At 42.6% G+C, this 22555-nt stretch overlaps 1 protein-coding gene across 2 annotated transcripts in view; it reads left to right on the plus strand.

The window, feature by feature from the left end:
* Positions 1 to 22555, plus strand: part of LOC138581038 (sulfotransferase 1B1-like) — a 282080-nt gene that overhangs the window by 236900 nt on the left and 22625 nt on the right. For both annotated transcript variants that reach the window (XM_069652063.1, XM_069652064.1), the window contains exon 7: positions 14508 to 14688. In XM_069652063.1, coding sequence (XP_069508164.1) covers positions 14508 to 14688 — 181 coding nt within the window. The remainder of the gene's footprint in view (positions 1 to 14507; positions 14689 to 22555) is intronic.

Genomic DNA, 22555 nt, shown 5'->3' on the forward strand with positions numbered 1-22555 from the left:
AATTTATGTGCTACTAAACTGGGGTTTAGATGACAGAAAAAAGTAAGCTAGTGGTGTGGAGAAGTACAAATAGTAAATCTAATGTATACAATTAAAACAGTTGTTTGTTCTATAATATCAAAATTCTAGCGGTTGAGTTGGGTAATTTGTGTGTCCGAAAATAGGAATTTGTGGGCCATTCTGGCTGTAAATTGCTGTTTAAGACATGGGGAAATAGCATGAATCAACTTTACAGTGTGTTTCAGTAATAATACAAATATTATGGTGATATTCTACTTACTTTTTTTCTAAAATGAACAGGTTACTTCTTAGTTCTTCTTTGTTCTCCAAATTCGGCTGCTTCTTTTCAGGAGAATGGTCTTCACTGCAATTGTAAAAGAAACAAATTAGTAATTTTGTTTGTATATAGCACTGTTTTTAATTTAGACATTGATTTTTTTAATTGAAATCCTCAGCGCCTTCCTCAAAACCATTAAAACTATCTTATTTACATAAGATACGTCGCACCAGTTCAATACATATGATATGTTCTTAATGAACAAATTGTATTGCAATGACTAACTGTAGCAAACAAAATATCTTTACTATGTCTTGTGAAATTCATAATGTAACACTGAATACCACTATTTCTATAACTAAGCTCTTCCAGGTAATAGTGCCTCAATGTCATGCTTAAATTAAAGTAATTAAATAAATAAAGAAATAAAAAAAAATATTAAGTCAGTTTGAAAATGTGTTCATGTACTGTACAGAAAATATGCATAACTGTAGTTTGTGTTCATGCATATGGATATGCATGGGGATATGCATGGAGCTGCAAGTAGAAATCTTGGAGACTTGTACAGTATTTCTTGTAGATGGTGCTTGCCAATGATATGACACTTGTACTCAGAGAGATTCACAATACATTTGCAGTGCTGATCTATGATGATGCAGTTAGATGTAGAGGTCTTGAATGTGATTGGTGGATGGTCATGTGACTTCTTAGCTACATCCAATGAGGGCATGGCACAGAGAGTGAACTGGAAATGGTAGAAGGGCTGTTCATGTTATGATATGTCCGCGGACATGGCGGTAGTTTGCGGTACATACAGTGTTACATCCGGGGAAATGTGGGTTCAGAAGTCATGCAAATGAGAATGAGCACTGAAAGGGATTGGTCAGGAAAGTTTAGTGGGTGTGTTGTGCCAGGAGAGAGTTTCTCAGATACTCTTTTTGCTGAGAGAACAACAGATAGCTATGGCTGTGAGTTTCAGAAAACAGATTGTTTGGATTTTGGGAGATTCGTGGATACATTGGTTGAAGGTGCATGCAGAAAGCTGTGGAGTAGCTGTAGATCTTGGATTTCCACATGTGGAAGTACATTGGCATGGAGTACGTGGAATGAAGTGGTTGGACTTGCTACCTCTCTGTGCTACTTTGGAGACAGAGCAACATCCAGACATAATTGTAATTCATTGTGGAGGGAACAGTTTAGGACATGTGTCTGGAATTTCTTTGCAATTTGCTATGAAAGAAGGACTTGGGAAGGTTATGGACATGTTTCCTAATTCTCAAGTAATATTTTCACGGATTGCTCAGAGACAAATGTGGCTTCATTCTTCTTCATTTGGTCCACAAATGGAAAAAGCAAGGCGCAATGTCAATAAGGCTGTTTGTGCCTTTCTAAGAGATTTTGGCATGTCCTCTTTTCACAATGAAAATATTATGTTTCATAGTACATATATTTTTCGCAGAAATGGAGTCCATCTTACTTATGCTAGCTATCAGATTTTTCAGAGAAATTTACAAAATGCATTGCGACCTTTTTTAGAATTACAGCATCCATTTTGAAGTAGTTGTTAAGTATTTATAATTTTTGACATACAAACACCGCCCAAAGGCTCTTTTCAGAGCCACCATTTCCTCCCAGAGAAAATTGCAATGGTTATGATAAGGTAGTAACCCAATTTTTTAGATGTTCGCGGACTGTCCGCGGACTTCTAAAAATACAAAGGGCCCTGCTTCATTTATTTTCACTTCTATTTTTTAACTGTGAAAGGCGGCTCTGAAAAGAGCCTTATTTTTTTTGATTTTTGTTATTTTGTATTTTTTTGGTTTTTTATACACGACACACTAGGAGAGGAGGGGAAAGGAGGGTAAAGGGGGGGACACCAACCACAGGGATAAGAAAGGGCGAGCTGAGAGAAGAAGATGTAGAGTGGGTTTTATTTGGGTAATGAGCAGGTCTTCTCGTGCTCTGAGACGATAGTCTCAAAAGCACTGCAAAGTCGCTCCCCCCTGCAGAGTACTGTGTCACAGTACATACATACAACTGTGAACCTCGAAAGGTAAGGGTCATCAGAATTCTGTATGGCCTGTGAGGCAGCTTGAGGAAGAAGCTGTCCCGCAGAGGTGGTCCTTGTGGTGAAAGGATCAGAAACGGAGGATGAAGTAGAGGAAATCAACCTACTATGTTCTTCGCAAGGTACAACCTTGCAAATAGCCCCAGAGTGAAATGACCTAGGGTGTCGCTTCATGGTAGTGGTCCCAAAGCTGTACGAACCGTGCCTCCCGCGACTGAGTATCATTTTGCACTCATTGCAGGTGACACGGTTTGCACAAGCCTTAGGACCATTCCCATGAATGGTAAACAACCGCTACACCCAAGACTCACGCCTAGTGCGGGTAATAGGGATTTCCTCTACCTCATTCTCATCATCCTATTCTTCCTCGTCTACATCCTCACTCCTGTTCCCCTCTTCAGGCCCTTGGGAAGGTGGTGTAGGTGGAGGGGGTGGGGGTGGTGCTGAAGCAGGTGCAGCACCAGGTGGCAGTAGTGCAGCCAGGGATGCCATCTCGATGGTGTAATCTGCAAGTTCCAGGAAAAATAGCTGTGCTCTGATAGAAATAGCCAGAAACACAATGAGAATAAGCTCTAGGGCGTGGTCTTATATAGGGGTGCTTGTACGCGGTTCGCGGACATGCGCATTATCCGCGGACAGATCGAACACAAAAAAAGGTTCAAAAAGTTTCAAAAAGTATGTAGAAACTCATGATTAGTATGTGGGACTTGTGCTACGGTGAGTTTTTATTGAAAAATATTCTGGATTACTTGAAAATGTACTTTTAAATTGTTCGGGGACACGAACAGTGTCCGCATTCAGAACACGCGATTAGCGTGGGTGCGGTCACATGATCCTTTCACGAACATGTCTGCGAAGGAAGCGCCTGTCCGCAGGACACCAAATGCACGGACATTGGTTTGCGCATGCGCGTTGATGTTCTACGGACACTGTTCGGGTCCTGAAGTAATTAAAAGTGCGTCACACAACAAACAAACATTTGTGGACACCGCGTGTGTTCTAGAACAGTTTCAACTTGCTATCGAACACTACGGACAGGTATAGTGTTCTTCAGGACACTTTAATTTTTGTTTCTTTATGAACATTTCAGGACACCGCGTGTGTTCCTAGAACAGTTTCAACTTGCTAGCGAACAGTACGGACAGGTATAGTGTTCTTCAGGACACCTCCATTTTCGTTAATTTACGAACATTTCAGAACACCCGCGCTGTCCGCAGACACCTACATTGTTTTGTTTTTTTTTTAAACGGAAACTAATTACAACACAATATAAAAATTTAACTTTATTTAACATATATTAATAATTTATGACAGAGAAGGTGAGGCAGAAACAGAAACAAAAACAGGAGAATTAGGGGGTTCAACATGATTGGTATCATGTGAAGAAGGGATGTAAGTCTCATCAAAAGGTTTGGGTTATGGAGAGGGTTTGGGGATAATTGACTGGGATATGGTGAGGGGGACAAGTACATGTGGGGCCACGGTATGAGGTTTTTGTTTTAAAATGATCTTCAACAAAGGTTTTCAAATTATTAAAATTGGTCAACAATAAATCCATTTTTTCTTTTATGCTGTCAAGCGTGTTATCCATAACAGTTTCTTCAGAGGTATTTTCTATTTTGGTATGCTCTGTACAAAAAATATATATATATGTTAAATGTATATAAAATAATAATAATTAAATGGTTTATATTGTAAACTGTTTACCATTAGTTTCACTATCTTGTGACATTTCCTCATTTGGGAAATGCTCCTCTAGCCATTCCAGAGTACTAGACATTTCTGTGAGAAAAAAAAGATAATACATTTTTTTTTAATCTAATACAGAAAGTTTATAAATATATGAGTAAAATGAAGTACACTTACTATTTCAGGTAAAATATGTTCAAAGTACTCTGTAGGACTGGTCTTGTTCTTAGTTCTGTAGTGTCTGTGAGGTAATTATGTTGGAAGCCAATTTATCTTCTTCTGGTATATTCCATTTTAGAACATATTGTATTTAAATTAATGGTTAGTGTGTTACATATATGGCTTACATTTCTTATGTATTACTACATATAATGTGTATGTGTCCTGCTTTTTGAATTTGTTAAATGTTCCTATGTTATGATATAACAATCAAACATACCCTCCCAGAGTTTTTAGGTAGTGGTACTGTTCTCCGAACATGTCCGCGGACATTAAAAGAGTTCGCGGACATCAAGTTCAGTAGAAGAGGTTCAGTATGTTCCATATTACATGTACATAAAGTCAAAGTTATTATTGTTAAGTTGCGCTACTAAAAACCTATGAAATTCAGTGAAAAAACTTTGTTAAAGGGACGTTATGGTTAAGTTGCGCTACTAAAAACCTATGAAATTCAGTGAAAACACTTTGTTAAAGGGACATTATGGTTAAGTTGCGCTACTAAAAACCTATGAAATTCAGTGAAAAAACTTTGTTAAAGGGACATTATGAATAAGTTGCGCTACTAAAAACCTATGAAATTCAGTGAAAAAAACTTTGTAAAAGGGACGTTATGGTTCCAAGTAAAACCAAAAAACCCTTGAAATCCGCCAGTTATGGTAAGCTATGGTAAGCTAAGCAACCATAACTCACGCCACCACCATGCACTGCTAAGACTAACACCCAGGACATCAAAAATTACATCACAAATGTCATTGATGACATCACTGATGACATCACATGTGCATTGACCTTTCATGAAAAGTCTGTACAAGGGTTTCTTATAGTAATGTTAATAAAAAAACGTGTCAAGGATCATTGTAATAAATATCAAGTGCTAATTAGTCCATCCAGTATACTAAGGTGCTCATGTAGAAACATAGGCATTGTGTGCAGCATACATGATGGAGGTGCAATATTCATAAGCTTGCCATGTTGAATAGTGAAATGATAACTGTTTTCTTATTAGACTTTTGCATACTGTGAAACATGTGATAAGTAGATAATAAAACCCACTTACTACATAATTGCAAAAGTAAGAAAAAAAACAGCAGTAGTAGCAAAAAGTGTTCATAACCTAACTGATTACCTTTATGCAGAGAAATGATTGCTCTGTTTCAAAGCTGCTACTTACCCTATATATATATATATCACATGATGTGCCTGGACTCTAAGAAAAGTAGTCTGAATACAAGATATAAAAATAGGAGCATATACAGGGAAAGTACAGTAATAAAAAACAACAGAACTATCAGAAAGTGCGGACAACTCTACTGATTATTTTAATGCACAGAAAGGATTGCTGTCTTTCAAGCTTGTGTCTTCCACTATGTATATGTTTCATATGATATGACTGGACCCTAAGAGAATTATTGTAAGAACATACTTGAAGGATAAGTCTACAAATATACTAACTTTTCCACTTTTAATTCCTGACTGTTACTGAAGAAAACCATGTGGCCTAGATATGTCAGTAAAGGAAAAAAGGGGGAGCCAGACATGTGATGTCATCAGTGATGTCATCAATGACATTTGTGATGTCATCTTTGATATCCTGGGTGTTAGTCTTAGCAGTGCACGGTGGTGGCACGAGTTATGGTTGCTTAGCTTACCATAACTGGCGAATTTCAAGGGTTTTTCGGTTTTACTTGGAACCATAACGTCCCTTTAACAAAGTTTTTTTCACTGAATTTCATAGGTTTTTAGTAGAGCAACTTAATCATAACGTCCCTTTAACAAAGTTTTTTCACTGAATATATATATATGTTCGGGGGCTAGTCCTTTGCTAAATGTAATGCACAAATTCTGCGGCCTAGTTCATGGTGCCTAAGTTGGCCAATGCCTGCTCCAAACTCTTGCTGCATGATAATGGATTTCAGAGTTAGTTTGTAATGCCGCAGAGATGTGCCCACAACGACCAACGGTGCATGCCTTAACCATTTCTTGGCCACTTCACATACTTTGGAGAGATTGCTACCCGGCATTAGTGAGGCTTGTGACTTATATGCTTCCAGAGTCAAATTTAACAAGGATCCCTCTGGGTGTTAATCAACTTCCAATGCAAAGCCAAACATCTGAGCTGCATCTTGTGATGGATGGATAAGAGAGTGAACTCCAGCAGGATCATCTCAAACATTGTGTGAGATGGAAGCCGCAACAAGTTCTTAATCAAATTGTGTTCCAATATTGCCAATTTCTCAGTTCTTGCTAGTGCCCATGATCCCATGCCATAAAACATCACCGGGACCACCTTCACCTGATACAGCTGAATCATTGAGCCAGCCGAATAACCTCCACCCCTCTGTGCCAAGGCTCAGATCCCTCCCAGAATAGCACTAGATTTCAGTCTGACATGATCCAGTTGAGCCATGCCGTTCAACCTAGTATCCAGATGGATGCCCAGATATTTGTTAGACATCACTACCTCCAACTTAGTTCCAGCCAGTTCCCAGACTTGGAGGATGAAAAACCATGATCTTAGTTTTGGAGATATTGATAGTCAAAAAATTGTCCTCGGCATACTTCTTTAGATTGTTCAAGGAGGTTTGTAGCCCATCAATGGTCAAGTCCAAAATGGCCAGCTCATCTGCATAACCTAGCCACTGAAGAGACCTGGAACCAAGTTTAGGGGGGATGGTAGTTGGTTGGCAAAGATCTGCCCCCACGTCTGCCTGGTAAAGGTTGAACAAAATCGGCGCCAGGGTGCAACCTTGTTTTAGACCCTTTGAGGTAGATATCAGGCAGTACACCCTCGGTGTTGATCAACCCTGACCCGCACCTGGGAGTACAAAATGACAAGCATCTTGAGCAAACCCAGTGGAATATTTAGCCTCTGTAGCTTACTCCACAGCCTGTTGCGACCAATAGTGTCAAACTCATTGCTTAAATCAATAAACGCCACGTAGACTGAAGCATTCCTCACCATCTATGCTTGCTTGATCTTGGTGGTTAAGGCTAACGTGTTGATGCTAGTATTGGACTTTTTACGAAACCGAGTCTGAAACAACGGGATTATGTTAAGCGTTTCTTCCCAAATTGCTAGTTCATTCAAGAGGATTTTTGCAAAAACTTTAGCCGGAACATCCAGCATGGCCAGCATATCTTTAGGACAGGCACGATGATGCTGTCCTGTCATGATGCCTGTATGCACTGTAGTGCTTCAATTCTCTTGAAGAGTTGATGTAGGGCGGTGGCCTGGACAGGTGAGTCTGCCTTGATAAGATTACTGCAGATCCCATCTGGGCCCAAAGCCCTGGAAGCCCTACTAGCGCCAATGATCCTCTCAATATCATCCGGGCCCAGCTTATACACCCAGTTAAGCATCTGGATTCCATTGAAGGAGGCCTCCCCACTTTGTCCCAAAGTCTGCTGAATATGATTTACCCATCCAACCTCAGACAAAAAATGTACCTTCTTGGTGTTTGAATCCCTACCATTAACACCTTCCAAAATGCAGTGTTATCCTTGTTCGTTACTGCCAGTACCAGCTCATGCCATCTGCGGCAGTCCAGAATGTACCTATGCCGCTTTAACCATTTACTGTAGACCAAAATGGCCCTTTTTACCTTCTCACTATGGGCCAAAGGTTGCCGCTCAGCTTCTGCCACTTCACGCAGCTTCCCCCTCAGCAGTCTCTTTCTATCACTAATTTCATGGTCAAAGCAATGCCGATGTAGGCTCTTAACCCCCAATGCAATCCTGCTCACAGAGTAGTGGTGCCTCATGGCTCAGCTTTGAATCATGACCATATTAGCTGTGAACTGGGATATGACCTGTCTGGGCGTCAACTCCAAGATCCTTTTGGCTACTTCTGGTGGAACAGCCAGGATCGAACTCGCTAGCCCCACTGCTTCATCCAGGCTAGAGTCGCTCCATGTTATGCGGCTCAGACCGGGGCCAACACTTAGGCAGCCAGTCCCCCTTATGGCGGCAGAGACCAGCTGCAACCTCAAACTTTCCAAAATTGTGTAATGGTCGCTCTCCGGGCAGTGATAGAAGCACATATCCTCCACAATAGCAGGGTAAGTTGCAACAAACATGTAATCTATAATACATGATCGCCATTATTTTACATTAGCTGAATACATTACACGTAGGCATAGGGATTTAGGTAGTTGTTCTTGAAGCATGAAAATCTCCCCATCACCCCAACGAAGAAAGCTGCAGTCAGACCCTCACTGAAGGGCACACATTCCCAGTTGCAACACACACAACACTCACACACTTATATGCTGAATGCCGCGCAATGATTGGCTATTAGACAAGGGGCAGTGAGAGCTTCCCAGAGTTCAGTCATGGTAGTGAGGTCATGGAAATGCAACGGAAAATTATACTAGACCTCAGGGTTTAAGGACAAGACACTGTGCCTTGATTGGTCAGACTACATCAGGTTTGACGACGTCCCATAGCCATGTCCAAAGAAATATAACAACTTGTGTCCCTAGGCAGAACAACCAAACGTAACTTAATAAAGGTCACAAGTTGGCAGCAGTTGAGTAGTAGAACATGAAGAAGCATGATCCCAGAGCTAAAAGAATCATAGCACTAAAATGCTCCCTGTAGGATAAATTGAATCTGCAGAGCTCTCTTCTTTCAAGAAATAGTTATACAGAACACCATTTTCTGCTGTGTAGCCTCAATTAGGAATCAGTAAACAAATAACCAACACTGCATGAATGCAACTGTGAAACAGACATCTCATCTTACATAAGCACCTTTACCAAGGAACTAATGAATTGGTATTGCAGCTCACACCTAAATCTTACCGCCTGAATGCAATAGTGAATAAAGACAATTTTATGGTAAAGTACACTGCGTGAACACATACACATTCTGCGCCAAATAACAGAGTTTGTAAGCTTTTAGGCCAAAAGCCGTAAGGTCAGGGTCCAGACAAATACAATCATGAGAAGAAGAAGGACATGCAAGTACCCTTTCCACCAAGTGAGTTGCAAAATTAACTGATAGTACACAGTTATTAATCAAGGCAACAGTATTCTGGTGCCAACCACTTAGCTCATTTAGGAAGGAACTTAAATGTTATATTTTTGTGTCACACTGTCACATCTCACATTACAGTTGGTCGAGAGATCTGTGTTCACTCACTCAATGTCTATTCCTCCTGGAACAGCCAATAGAAAAGCAAATCTGACTGTTACATGGTTTAACACTCACCATCCAATCATGGAGCATGAGAAGGAAGATGACTTCAATGGATATGAGCCAACTAGCATAGATGTCACTGTTAACACATGTTTAGAATAGACCAATAAAGTTGTGTTAATTCATGGTGGCAGATCAAGTGGCACAGCGAGTGGAGCGCTCGCTTTGACATCCGTGCAGAGCTTGCTAACGCAGGTTTGAATCCCGGCAGGGCCAATCTCAGCCTTTCATCCTTCTGAGGTTGATAAATGCACACCACACACCGGGTAATAATAAGCAGCTCTCAGATACCTGAGGGTTCGTAGTGCTATATAAATGTCAAATTATTATTAGATAAGTCTTTGAGAGTAGCATTAATATTATCCATAACTATAGGAGATGCTAACAGTGCAAATTGATTGATGCATGGGACACCTTTGTTTATCAGGTATTCCCGTGTTAATACCCTTTTAATTTGCCAATTACCCCTTTGTCTCTTGCACCTTGTTAAATCCCACCACTTGCTTTACTATGCAGGATGCTTCATCAGATAGCATTGTGGTAAAATACAAAACAAACTAGTCACTGTGAATTGGGTTGATTTCAGGGGCTGGTTGCATAAATGACTGTGTTCAGATGACTTGGTAGGTATATTATGACATACTACCAAAAGGGCATAATGTGGTATTGTTAACAAAATACTGCAGGAGCATGAAATGATGATCTACAGTGTACTAAGTTCAGTCTTTAATTACCACTAGTGACCCCGTTATAACAATACTTTTCTGATAGACCTCTGTATTTAGGGCTCACCAAAAATACCATCACAAATACCTACAACAGCATTTGACAGAGATCTAGACGTGACTAATTATACTGCTGGATAATCGATGCACAATGTAGTTTTGCCCCAGTTAGATCCATGAGGTACCACTTTTAGGGGGAAGCGATACTTGAAATTGGGTCTCTTTTTAGGTTGCCCAATAGTTTAAGCAGTTGAAGAAATGGAGAGACATCCCGAATTAGCTGCATGCAGGTTGTGTGGAACTTCAAGATCACTTAATAAAACCACAACTTCGTTGAAGAGCTCAATAGCGTCATTAATTGTGGCCATATTAACGATAGTCAGTTTGGTTTTGCTTTGTGAGGAAAGAGCATGAGTTGTCTTCCATTTAGACAAAATTGCTAGGTCTGCTTTTTGCTTTTACCTCACTAAATAAAGCTGAATTGAGTACGTAGCACTCCAAGTATTACTATCAAAATCAAGCCACAGCACAAGCAGGCACAAGTACACTACTGTTGTAGAGGAGCAGTTACATGCCTCTTCAGGAAATCCTGCCCCCCTACATACTATATGTTGGAAGCCTGAGAGCGCGCCATGCTTAACACCAGCAGTTGTGACCATACCACGGTGAATATTCGAAAGAAAGAAGGTACCCACTGAGACAGCCCTATCGAATGTATCCCCGAAGAGACGATAATCTGAGACAGGATCTCCCTGAAGGAATATGAAAAGGAGCAAAAAGAGGAGTTGGTGACGCCACGAAAGTCAAGCGTGACGCCCTGAGGATACTGGCTGAAGAGAATGCATGGATCTTACAGAAACTGATGACGAAGTTAAGAATCGAGTAAACTTTCATATGCTAAACGAAGATCGCATGTGTGCGAAGCACTGCAGAAAATGAAAGCCGTCAATAACTGTACAGATGCTGTAATGCAAGTAGATAAAGTAATCTTAGAAGCTGGCTATATGTAGTGAATGGACTGCAGGCGAAGCCGCCATTGTACAGAAGCTGGGCATCAGTGTCATGAATTTAGTAAGCCAGGACCCATGGAGAGAAAAGGCGAGAACTGTGTCTCAGCAAGAATAAGCTGAGATCATGGAAACGAATGGCGAGGCTCTCTGGCCTGGTATCAAAGCTGAAGCAACCAGGTTCGGTTATCTATTCTTGAAGGCAGTGAATTTGCAAAGCTGAATCATCCCTTGTAAAGGTGCAAAGAAAGAACGCCAAGCGTGCCAAGTTTTATTCATTTAAGACATTTAAATTGCGCAAAATGGACCAAATCGTGGTCTCCTGTCACGTGAGCCAAGGATGGAAATAGAGTTGAGCGTGGAGTCCTAGAACAATGATAGTGAGTGCTCGCACTCCCATATATTCCCAGAGACAAGAATACTTTGCAAGGCCAAGTTCAAAGACAATCTTCAGAAGGCATGGGTGATGAGAGATGTTGGGCTAATTGGGCGGGGAGGTAAAGTCAAGTCCACCTCCTGGCACCTGGGTCTGAGTTTACGTGCTGCTAAGTGAACGTAATGTTCCAAACATGCATGAGCGTGCCAACCAATTGTAGAGGGCCGTATAACGAAGGGCCTTATAGTTTGAAGACCAATGATAACTTGTGTACTTAATAGTGTTGGAGATGACATGTTTTAAGAGGTAGGCATAAGTTATCCACCTGACAGTGGGCAGCCAATCATAATCCTAGTGCCTACACAATGTATACTTAGATGTTCCCCTTAGGCCTATCACAGTCCTTAGTAGGATTTCTATTATTTGCCACATAGTATGACGTCAAGTCTGACGTATTTTTTGCATATAAGAATGTTTTTATGAGAAATACACTGAGAGCTCGCGCAAACGTCCGTTGATGTCCGCTGTAACTCCCTGTTTTAGATCATTGTTCATAAAACAGCACCTTTGCCATCTTCCTGAGTTGGTTTGATCATTTGGTGTCAGAGTTATTCTGTATCCTCATCCATTGCATGCACGATACCCAAAAGACCATGTACTCACTGTTGATGGATAATGCATGCCTGTGTTAGAGAAGATTGTTTAATAACACAGAACTCAAAAGTGGAGAACAGTACCTTCTGAGATCCGGTTACCAAAATCCAAGCATACTCAGCTCCCATTGGCCTTCACCGGCTTCGCTGTCACTTGCTATCCTATTTAATGATTGTGCCTCAATTAAGTAATTAGGACATTCAGCTGTCCAAAAAGTATGGCGAGGCACCGGCTATAAAGCTTCCCTTAGCTTCTCCAAGCTTCCCAAACTCCATAGACCTCCTATGCCCTTTTCCATGATCTTTGCTGCAGGCTTGTGGAGAAGGGGTTTGGTAAATCAGTTGTCCACTGGATCCTAGTGTCTGGATCTGGACTTCTTTGGTTGTAGTTCTGCTCCCTCAACTCACTGCACCTCTTCCTGCCGGTTTCGCTTAGGACTTGGGGAGGATGTTGTTTGTGGATCAGGAATCTACTTGGCCGTGTGCCTGTTTCTGGTCTCTGCTAGATGTAGCAGCTTTCCCTGAACTTGCCGTGCCCTTTGCCACACAATCCACCACAGGTTTCTCAAAGGGCTTGATGAGGAGGGTTTGGGTACGCAGGTATCGGCTGAGTCCTAGCACCTCAGTCTGATCTTCTGTGGCTGTAGCTCTGCTCCTTTAATGTCCTGTGCCCATGTCCATGTCACAGGTGTGGCAGTGGCTCCACAAGAGCCGATCAGGGGACAGCCAATCAGTGGTCAGGTACATATGTAAAGTTGTGCTTCATGCACTGCCACTCCCAATGGCCCCTCAGGGTGTGGGAGGATCCCACTCTGGTCCCAAGATCCATTTAAACAGTAATTTGGAGAGCTTTTATGTCGCATAGTTAGACTCACAGCTTCCCTCCTGGGTACTTCTTAATGTCTGCCAGTCATCTCTACAGCCCGACTACCACATGCGCCGAATAGGGCCATCATTTAAAATAAATAAATAAGAGATCATGATATTATTAATAATATTGATCATTTGGCAAGAAAGAAGGTATACATGGAATATAGCAGAAAGGGCTTTTGCTGTAATCATGCGCATTCTTATTTAACTAAAATGTACTAATTTAAGCTACAAATATTTATTATATATCTTTTTTTAATATTCTGCCAACGTATGAGCATACGCGTCGATGAATTAAATTGCCTCGTGAGGGCAGGGTATGGCGTTTATCTAAACTGGAAATAGAGTCTGCACAACATCTCCTCACCAATGTGCTCAATGAAAAACTTGCTATGTAAAAGGTTATTACACACTAGTTTCTATTGACAAGGGCTATGCAACTGACCAGTTTTGGAGCACTATTTTTGGATCTAGGGATCCAGAATCAGTTGGAATCACTGCAGCCGCTGTCCACGTGTGGAGGGAACCACTTACTCAAAATGCTGCACGCAGTAATGTTTGATTCTTTGTTATTATTTGTTATCTTGGCTCTACTGATGATGTCTCACTGTGTATTATTATGATGAATTTGAATATTTTATACTTATCTTGAATGTAAATGTTAGTTTTAATTTTATACTCAACAAAATCATTTTACTCGGATGCGATTAATTGAATGTTAATGTTGTATAAGTATGTTTCTAAATAATAGCACATACGTTTTATTGTTAACCAGAAGTGCATAATAAAAAAAAACGACCACTTTAGACGATTACAGCTTCGGTTATTATGTTTTATAATGTGGTACATCTATTTGTATGTTCAAACCAAAACAGTAAAAAATTGCATCTCATAACTTCCAAATTGTTTGGGAGGATCTGATGCAGGTTGCTTCGTATAGCTCAGTGGCATTTTATTTTTAATTTATTTCATAGTTTTTTTATATTGCGCCTAATTCTGTACCTAAGTTCGGTTTCTAAGCGCGGATCCGAATTCAAACCTCTGTTGTTCTGAGTGATCTTGCTTCCAAGACCAGCGTGTTAACCCCGTGCTATCCTCCTTTCCATTTCTTACTAAAACACGTTTGTTCATAAAATCCAGTTCAGATTGGTGTATCATCATCGCTGTATCCATGGTTGGATGTAAATTAATTTGTTCATGTACTTTTCAATTGAGCAAATTTTATGACGCAACCTTCCTCATATCCACCTACCTGTGGGTCCATTACTAAATCTTTTGACCAACCCATTCCTTCTCAACCTACCTGTCACCACCAATTCATCTATATGTCATTACAGGATATGTTCAATTCTCACTTCTTCACCTCTCTGCACCTACAGAACATGTTCCTGTACTATTGCCTAACAATCTCTCTCTTCTGGCAGGATCGCAGGCGCGAGATTCGCAAGGTGGCCACATTTCTGGGTAAAGACCTTGACGATGAGCTTCTGGAGAAGACCGTGAGCCACACTTCTTTCAAGAAGATGAAGGCCAATCCAATGTCTAACTATGACGGAGTGCACCCAATCATAGTGGACACCAGCATTGGCCCCTTCATGAGAAAGGGTAAGAGTCCCTCAGTCCCTCAATCCCCTCAAGATCTCCACGGGAGGTAGCATACCACCTATATTTCCAATGTTGCCTAGAGTCTCTCAGGGCAGTGTTATCATGTGTAGTGCTAGGAATTTATCCATTTTGACTTTCAATGTCTATACCAAAATAACTGAATAGATATCATATCACCTCGTGTATAAGCACCCCCCTCGTATGTTGCATGCCACAAGACTGATTGCCTAACTAGGGTCTGTGCACGCACTAATCATTTGCCACATAATCTGTTGATTTCAGCAAATAAATATTTCTAGCAAACAAAACTCTTACTCAACCCAGGTAAAACCATGATCGTGCTCTGTGGGAAGTCAGCCCTATTCCCCCAACCCACCCCATGGCCGCTCTCTCTAGGCCCACCCCACCACAACCTCCAACACACCTCAGTTGAATTATGGATGCGGACCGGACTGAGTTTAGGGCCCTTTAGGAACGTGCATGTAATGGATGGGATCACAAAGAATAACTGTTCTGAGTCCAAATAACTGAACCAACTCAGGAAGATGGCAAAGTACTGCTTCATTAACACTTATCTAAAACAGGGAGTTTACAACAAATATCAACAGATGTATGCTCAGTTTTCTCTCTCAGCAATCTTTCAAACAATGGGCCTCATCACGACTTGGTATTAGCCCTACCGCCGAACTCCCCGGCGCTAATAGAGCCGGATCACGAGTTCCGCGGTAATGTCCCCATTGAGCCCATTCGGGAATGCCCCATTCCCCATTGGGCTCAATGGGGGATTTCCCGCCGGCAGTAATAGCGCAAATTTTCGGCAGATTTACCCCCAGCTCAGAGCTGGGGAGAAATCCGCCGAAGTCCTGCTTTGGCGGACCCTTAAATCCGGCGGTAATAGCGCTACCACCGGATTTAAGGGTTACTGCCAAAGTCGTGATGAGGCCCAATAGCTTTTATATCAAACATATGTCAGAGGTGATGTCATACCCTCCCAGGTCTAACTTGGGTCCTTCCTCTCCTCTAGCTCTTTATCTACCTGTGGTGTTCCCCAGGGGTCTAACTTCTCTCCCTGGCTGTTCAACCAATACCTGGCACTTCTTGCCCACCGCATTGCCGCTCTCTGCCCCAACTTCCAGTGCTATGGCGATGACACTCAACTTATTTTCAGGTTACCTTCAGCCACTTCTTCTCCTTCACTCATCTCTGAGTGTCTGTCTGCTATCCAGTAGTGATGTGCCAACAATGATCTCTGCCTTAATGCCAGTAAGACTGAGATTCTCCTCATCGGCACACACGCTCCCTCCTTTCCTGCCACTCTCTGGCCGGCCTTTCATGGGTCTCTTCCTGCTCCCACCTGCGAGGCTAAAAACCCTGGGGTCATTTTCAACTCCACACTCTCCTGCTCTCCTCACATCTCTGATGTCTCTAAGAAGTGACATTACCAGCTGCACCTCCTCAGAGGTAGTCTTCCTTTCCTCTCCTTCCCCCAGAAGCTCACTGTCTCCAGAGCTCTGGTTCTCTTTAGGCTGGACTATTGCAACAGCCTCTTTCTATATCTGCCTGCTTCTACTCTCCGCCTTCTGCCACACATCCAGAAGAGGACTGCAAGACTTCTCCTTGGCCTCAGGCCCAGGGATCGTATCACTCCAGGACTGAAATCCCTGCACTGGCTCCCAGTGGCTGTGAAGATTAAGTTCAAAACCCTCTGCATTGTCCACAAGGCCTTCTGGGGCCTGAGGCCTCAATACCTCCAACTCTCTCTTCCTAAATATCTTCCTTCTCAAGCTCTTCGCTCGTCCACCTCCAACTCCCTCAGGCTCAGTCGCTGCTCCAAGCAACGAGTTAGTGGTAGATCTCTTTTTTTCGGCTGGGGCCTCCCTCTGGAGCAGCCTCTCTACCTCCCTGAAACTTGAGGAGAACCGTCTCCGGTTCCGGAAGCACCTCAAAACCTTTCTCTTTGCTTCTGCTTTCTCTCCTCATCTACCCTGCTGAATTCCTGGCTGCTACTGAAACTGCACTGGTTATCTGGCCATCTTCTGATCCCGAGCCCAGGTCACCTCCCCCACCAGTCGCACACCTGCACTGCCTCCCTGGCAACCCCGCGCTTGGGCACTGTTTTCTGTATCGCTAAAGTCCCCCTACCAGCACCTGACACCTGATGTCTGCATGACCCTTGCACTTGCCACCAGCTGGCCGTATTTTTTATTATTGTTTTATTTTATCGATGTATCCCATGTACTGCACTGTCCACTCCCCCACCTCCTGCACTTTTACCTTTCCCCATGCACTTGTGCGATCTGAATGACGTTGTCTCTGTCTTCCCTCTGTTCCCCCTCCCCTGCCTTGTCACACCTTGAAACACTTGTGTACAGGCACGTTATAAATGCCATATCATGTCACATCATATCATATATGTGGCAATAATGAAAAACCTATCAAGGGTCGGATTGGCTAAGGGGAACATCTAAGCATACTTTCTATAGGAGCTAGGATTGTGATTGGCTGTCCACTATCATGTGGACAACATATGCCTTCCTCTAAAACATGAAATCTTCAGAAACATTAGATACACAATTTCTTATCGGTCTTCAAACTATAAGGTCCTTCGTTATATGGACTACTTCAGTTGGTTGGCACGCTTGTGCCATGTCTGGAACATTAGGTTCACTTAACAGCACGTAAGCCCAGACCCAAGTGCAAGGAAATGGGGCATGACACTATCTCCCCACCCAATTAGCCCAGCATCTCTCATCGCCCATGCCTTCTGCCATGAAGATTGTCTTTGTACTTGGCCTTGCAAACGTATCCTTGTCTTTGAGAATGCACGGGACTGAGGGCACTCCCTATCGTATCTAGGACTCCAATTTCAAACTCTATTTCCATCCTTGGCTCACGTTACAGGAGACCATGATTTGGTCCATTTTGCAAGTTTTAAATGCTCTAAATGAATTAAACTTGGCACTTTTGGTGTTCATTCCTTGCACCTTAACAAGGGATGATTCATCCTCCGCACGTTCGCTCATTTCCAGAATAGATAGCCTACCTTGGCTGCTTCAGTCTTGACTCCAAGCCAGACAACCTTGCCATGCAGCTCCACGATTCTGCTTATTCTTGCTGCAACACAGTTTTCCCTTCTTCATGGGTCCTGGCTTACTAAATTCATGATACCGATGCCCAGCTTCCATATAATGGCAGCTTTGCCTGCATTCTATTCACTACATATAGCCAGCTTCTATGATGACTAATGTCTTCTGTAGGGGCAAGGTGGTTTATCTCGCCTTCATGGACTTAAGCACAGCATTCAACAAATTTGATCGGTCAAAATTATGGGCTGTGCTTGAGTCCATGGGTTGTCCTGAGGCTATTTTGGGGGCATTACAGGAGCTACATACGGACAAAAGAGCCAATGTCCGATTTGGACCTGGAGGAAGGTGCACTGAGTATTTCAACATAGGGTTGGGGGTCCAGCAGGGGTGTGTGCTCGCCCCCATACTCTTTACGTTTTATATAAATGGTTTACTGCAGGCCCTGTTGAATACTGGTGCAGACTTTTTTACTCTGGGGGGGGGCAGGCCTTTTCTGGTATTATCATATGTCGATGACACAGAGCTTATGGCCAGAACGGGCTTTACAAATTTTGGTCAACGCCTATGGCTCTTTTATGGCAGGACTAGGTCTTAAAATGAATACTGTTAAATCGGCAGTGATGGGCTGTAAAGGGGGATGTAAGCTCATTAAGATGCGTCCCATAGTTTGTTGTGGGGAAGTTATTCATAGAGTAGCTGAATATGAATTATTTGGGGGTAAGATTTTCCGAGACCCTGTCGGGCAGTGCTCATGTGAAAAATCATTCCCTGAAAATGAGCCAATATTTGGGGGGCTTATCTCGCTTTTTAGTAAGGTGTAAGGTACAGCACATGCAGTCAGCTCTCACGGTTTATACCTTGCAAATTAAGGCAGCTACCCAATACAGAGGAGCATTGTGGGTCTATTGTAAGCCTGGTGACTTACAGGGCAAGGAGAACTGTTTCTTTAAAAATCTATTGGGGATCCCAGCTTCCTCATCGTGCGCCTCAGTCCATAGGAAACTGGGGATGGTTTTTTGGTAGGATGATTGGGTTGCTGCCCCAAGCAAGCTATGGTTGAGTCTCTGGGGAAACAAGAATGCAACCTTTTGACACTTTATTATAAGCAATACGCTGAACAGAGACAGGGGGGCTACAATTCCATGGTTAAGGACGGTTAAGGACCTTATGTGTCAGTGTGATTCTCCCGTTCAGTTTCCTCCAGCTGTAGTGTTATTGCCAGCAGAAGTAAGAACATTAAAGGAGGTAGTGACCCGAGGAATTGTTGCTAAGCGCACACACTAGTTCAATGGGCCACCCATGCTGATAGCTACTACAAGCTCATAACTGGGATTTTGAACTTACAACCGTATCTTGTCTGGGCTGGGAAAAAGCACCACATTGGCACATTACTAGGGCCAGATTTGACTGCTTAGTGCTGACAGCAAATACTGCGAAATGGCTGGCTATCCAGATGACCCTAATTGCCCTGTGTGTGGAGCTCCCAAAGAGAATTTGAGTCATTTTATTTTATTTTGCCCAGGCAGTCGAGAGATAAGAAAACTGACATTATTACCGATTTTACAAAGCACAGATATATGTCAGTACAGACCGGCTATGATGTTTCTTTTGTTGACGGGAACTGAATTGACGGCATGGGCCCTTTTGTCCTACTTGAAGGCTGCTATGTATAGAAGAAAGGGGGTTTTATGAGGATAGGATGCTGTATTTTAAAATTTGCCAATGTGCAGTTTTAAAGTCTGTTTTTTGAGTTTTATGAACATGTTTTGGTGTGAGCTCTATTCATTATGTATATTCTGTTTATGTTTCTTTGCTATGTCATGTGCTTGTTTGATAGATGTTTTCTTCATCCGAATAAACTTACTATGATGATGACTTATTTTACCTTGCGTTTCAGCATCTGTACATTTATTGAACGGTTGATTCTCTGCAGCACATTGTGACTTTGTGCAGGAGTAATCTTCTTCTTCGCACTTAAAAGCTCACTTGATTCTTTACTTTGTCACTAAATTCTTTAGGATCTATACATTATCTTCAGCCAGTATCTCGGGATGTCATGCATACTTTTTGATGACATCAGTAACTTCTTTTCTTTGCTCTTTCTCTTATTCCTTCAGGGAGTTCCTCCCTTAGGTTATCACTTTCGGGATACATTCGGTAGGGTTGCCTTAACGGGTATCTTCTTTCGAACACACGCTTCGGTATTGGCACAACAGCAGGTGTCAAACACAGCAAGGTCTCATTTCTCCAACATGTAGGAGGAAGGAGGGTGGGGTCTCTTGCAGAGGTATAGAGCTGCTCCTCTACATGACCCTATCACTTCACATCAACTCTGTGACAAAAAGCTCCTACCCACAGTTACGATTCTCTGTTGCATCATTCCCTACCTGACCTTCTCACACAGAGTCTCTGCAATCGTTGCTATCATCCTTTCATGCTGAGACTATTCTAGTGCCCTTTACCTGGAGGGCCCTTCATGACAACTGAGAAAACTCTGAAGGGTACAAAACACAGCTGCAAGGCTCCTCCTAGCCCAAGGCCCTAGAGGACACATCACACCCATCCTCTGTGTCCTTCACAGGCTTCCAATCAGGCGATGATCCACCTTCAAGGCAATGCGCATCACCCACCAAGCTCTCTACAACATAGGACCAGAATATCTGCAGCATAAACGTACACACTACAGGCCTTTCAGAAATCTCAGATCAGGTGCAGCACTTCTCCCCATCATTCCAGTGGAAAAATCAACCAGACTAGTGGGCTCCTCTTTCTCAGTCCAACCACCCACCATCTTGAACTTGATCCCATTTACCATCTGACGCATAGAAGATAACCTTGCTTTCAGGAAGGCTCTCAAACATAGATCATCCTTTCAGTTTCCTCACACACTTAGTGCATCGCCTGGGTGAACTATCACCTAGCCATGAGGAGGTGGCAAGCTGGGACTCAGGCTCCCACAGAATGTATCGCTGCCAGGCCTTATGATAAGCACTGCAAGACCACAACTCAGTGTCTGCCTCTCTTTGTTGGAACGTCAAGCACTCATTAACAACGGAATGTAGCTGTATCCCACTTGAGGCTTGGCCCACCCACTTCCACCATACATCTGCATTAAACACTGCCCACCCACCCAAGCACACATCACTAGCACCAATAGAATACAGCTGAGTCCCACGAAAAATGTGATCCAGCTGTTCACACAAACAGTCTCCTTGACTCTCCTGACAATCTGTCACGGCACCCATCCACCCATCTGTTATCTAAGGGCTGCTACTAGGGACATAGTCACTCCCTTCCTTCCTTCATGCTGTTTAAAAATGCACACACACATTTTATATATCCTTCCTTATAGATCACATCTCTGACTACGGTCTTCCGAAGGGCGTTCATCCCCACAGAGCTTCAAGGCCATACCAATGGCAGAAGGCGCTATTCGCATGCCAAATAACATAGCATAGCAAATTACATTGACATGTCAGATGTTTTAATTATTTTTACATGTTTTTTTTATATGTTGTCACTAAATTGTTATATGTATTCACACTGTTGAGTGTTAAAGATTGATTTTAAGAAATCCGAGAGATTAAGAGGGCAAGGGCTATAATGACCTATAGATGAAGGCAAAACATTGAATAAACAGCCAGCTCTTAAAGTGGGACTGGACAGCAGGTTATGGAATTAAAAACATTAGGAGGGATAATAAGCACATTAAATATTTAATAAAGCATCTAGACCTCCCCAACGAAGAGGAAACCAAATACTTTCATTTCTTCTAAAGCATGATGTGCAACTCCAGAGTGCTGCAGTAGGTTTGAAAATGCCCTTGTGGGATTATGTTATATTGATTTATTCCACCACCACTGCCATTCTAATGGTCTCCAGGTGCTCTTGTGGTACTGAAAGGGAAAGTGGTGGGGTAGGTTGGCTAAGGTACAAAGAGGGAAAAGACAGAACTTTGTGCTCGGCTCTTGATGTGTGTAGAATCAGGAGTTACTGGCGCCTGTGCAAGTGAGTTTCCTAAGTGTGTTCTGTTGAGTACACTGGAGGCGTATTGTTGCCAGTTGGGAGGCATCCAGTGTTGGACTTGTTGGGTGTTTGAGGCTAGCAGGGGGTTTGCGAGGTGTGGGGTTTAGGGCGGTTTAGCAAGCAGGTTTTCTCTAGCCACCTGCAGCGTGCATGGCTAGTGTGTGGTGAGTGAGGGTAGTTGAGTAGGAGATTGTTAGCAGGTTTTTGATTTCAGTTTGTGGATATGTGATTCATCCTTGTAGGGGCACACCACCTTCACACAGACATGGGGAGTACATTGCTTCAGAACTTTGTGTGGTAATGTTGGACTTGCTTGGGTTTGAAGAACAGTGTACAGGCGCTGGTGTTGTATAGGTAATTGTTTGGGGTATCCCTATCGGCCTCTGGTGTATGCATTTGTCTTGGTATACAGGGTATAGTGTTTGGCCCATTAGTGGTCATCCCAATCCACTTATGATAGGAACTTTGCTTTTGAAATATCTTTGCGGGAGGACTTAGTTATTATATGCCAAGGATATGTTGTGCCGAGTGGACGTGTTCAGTATTTGGTTGTCAATGGTCTGTTTCTATCCTGGAATGTTGGCTTAGCAGGTTTTTAGCCATTTATGAAATGTCAGGTGGTCCTCTTTTGTCCTGATTTCTTCAGGAATCAAGTTCCATCATTTGTCTATGAGAATGGAAAGGCCGTTCCTACAAATTTAGTTTTCTCATAGTTCCTTGTTTCAATCGGCGGTCAGTACATGATGTCAGAGTTC

Source organism: Ambystoma mexicanum, chromosome 3p, assembly GCF_040938575.1.
Source record: "Ambystoma mexicanum isolate Mex_15411 chromosome 3p, UKY_AmexF1_1, whole genome shotgun sequence".
Classification (NCBI taxonomy): Eukaryota; Metazoa; Chordata; class Amphibia; order Caudata; family Ambystomatidae; genus Ambystoma; species Ambystoma mexicanum.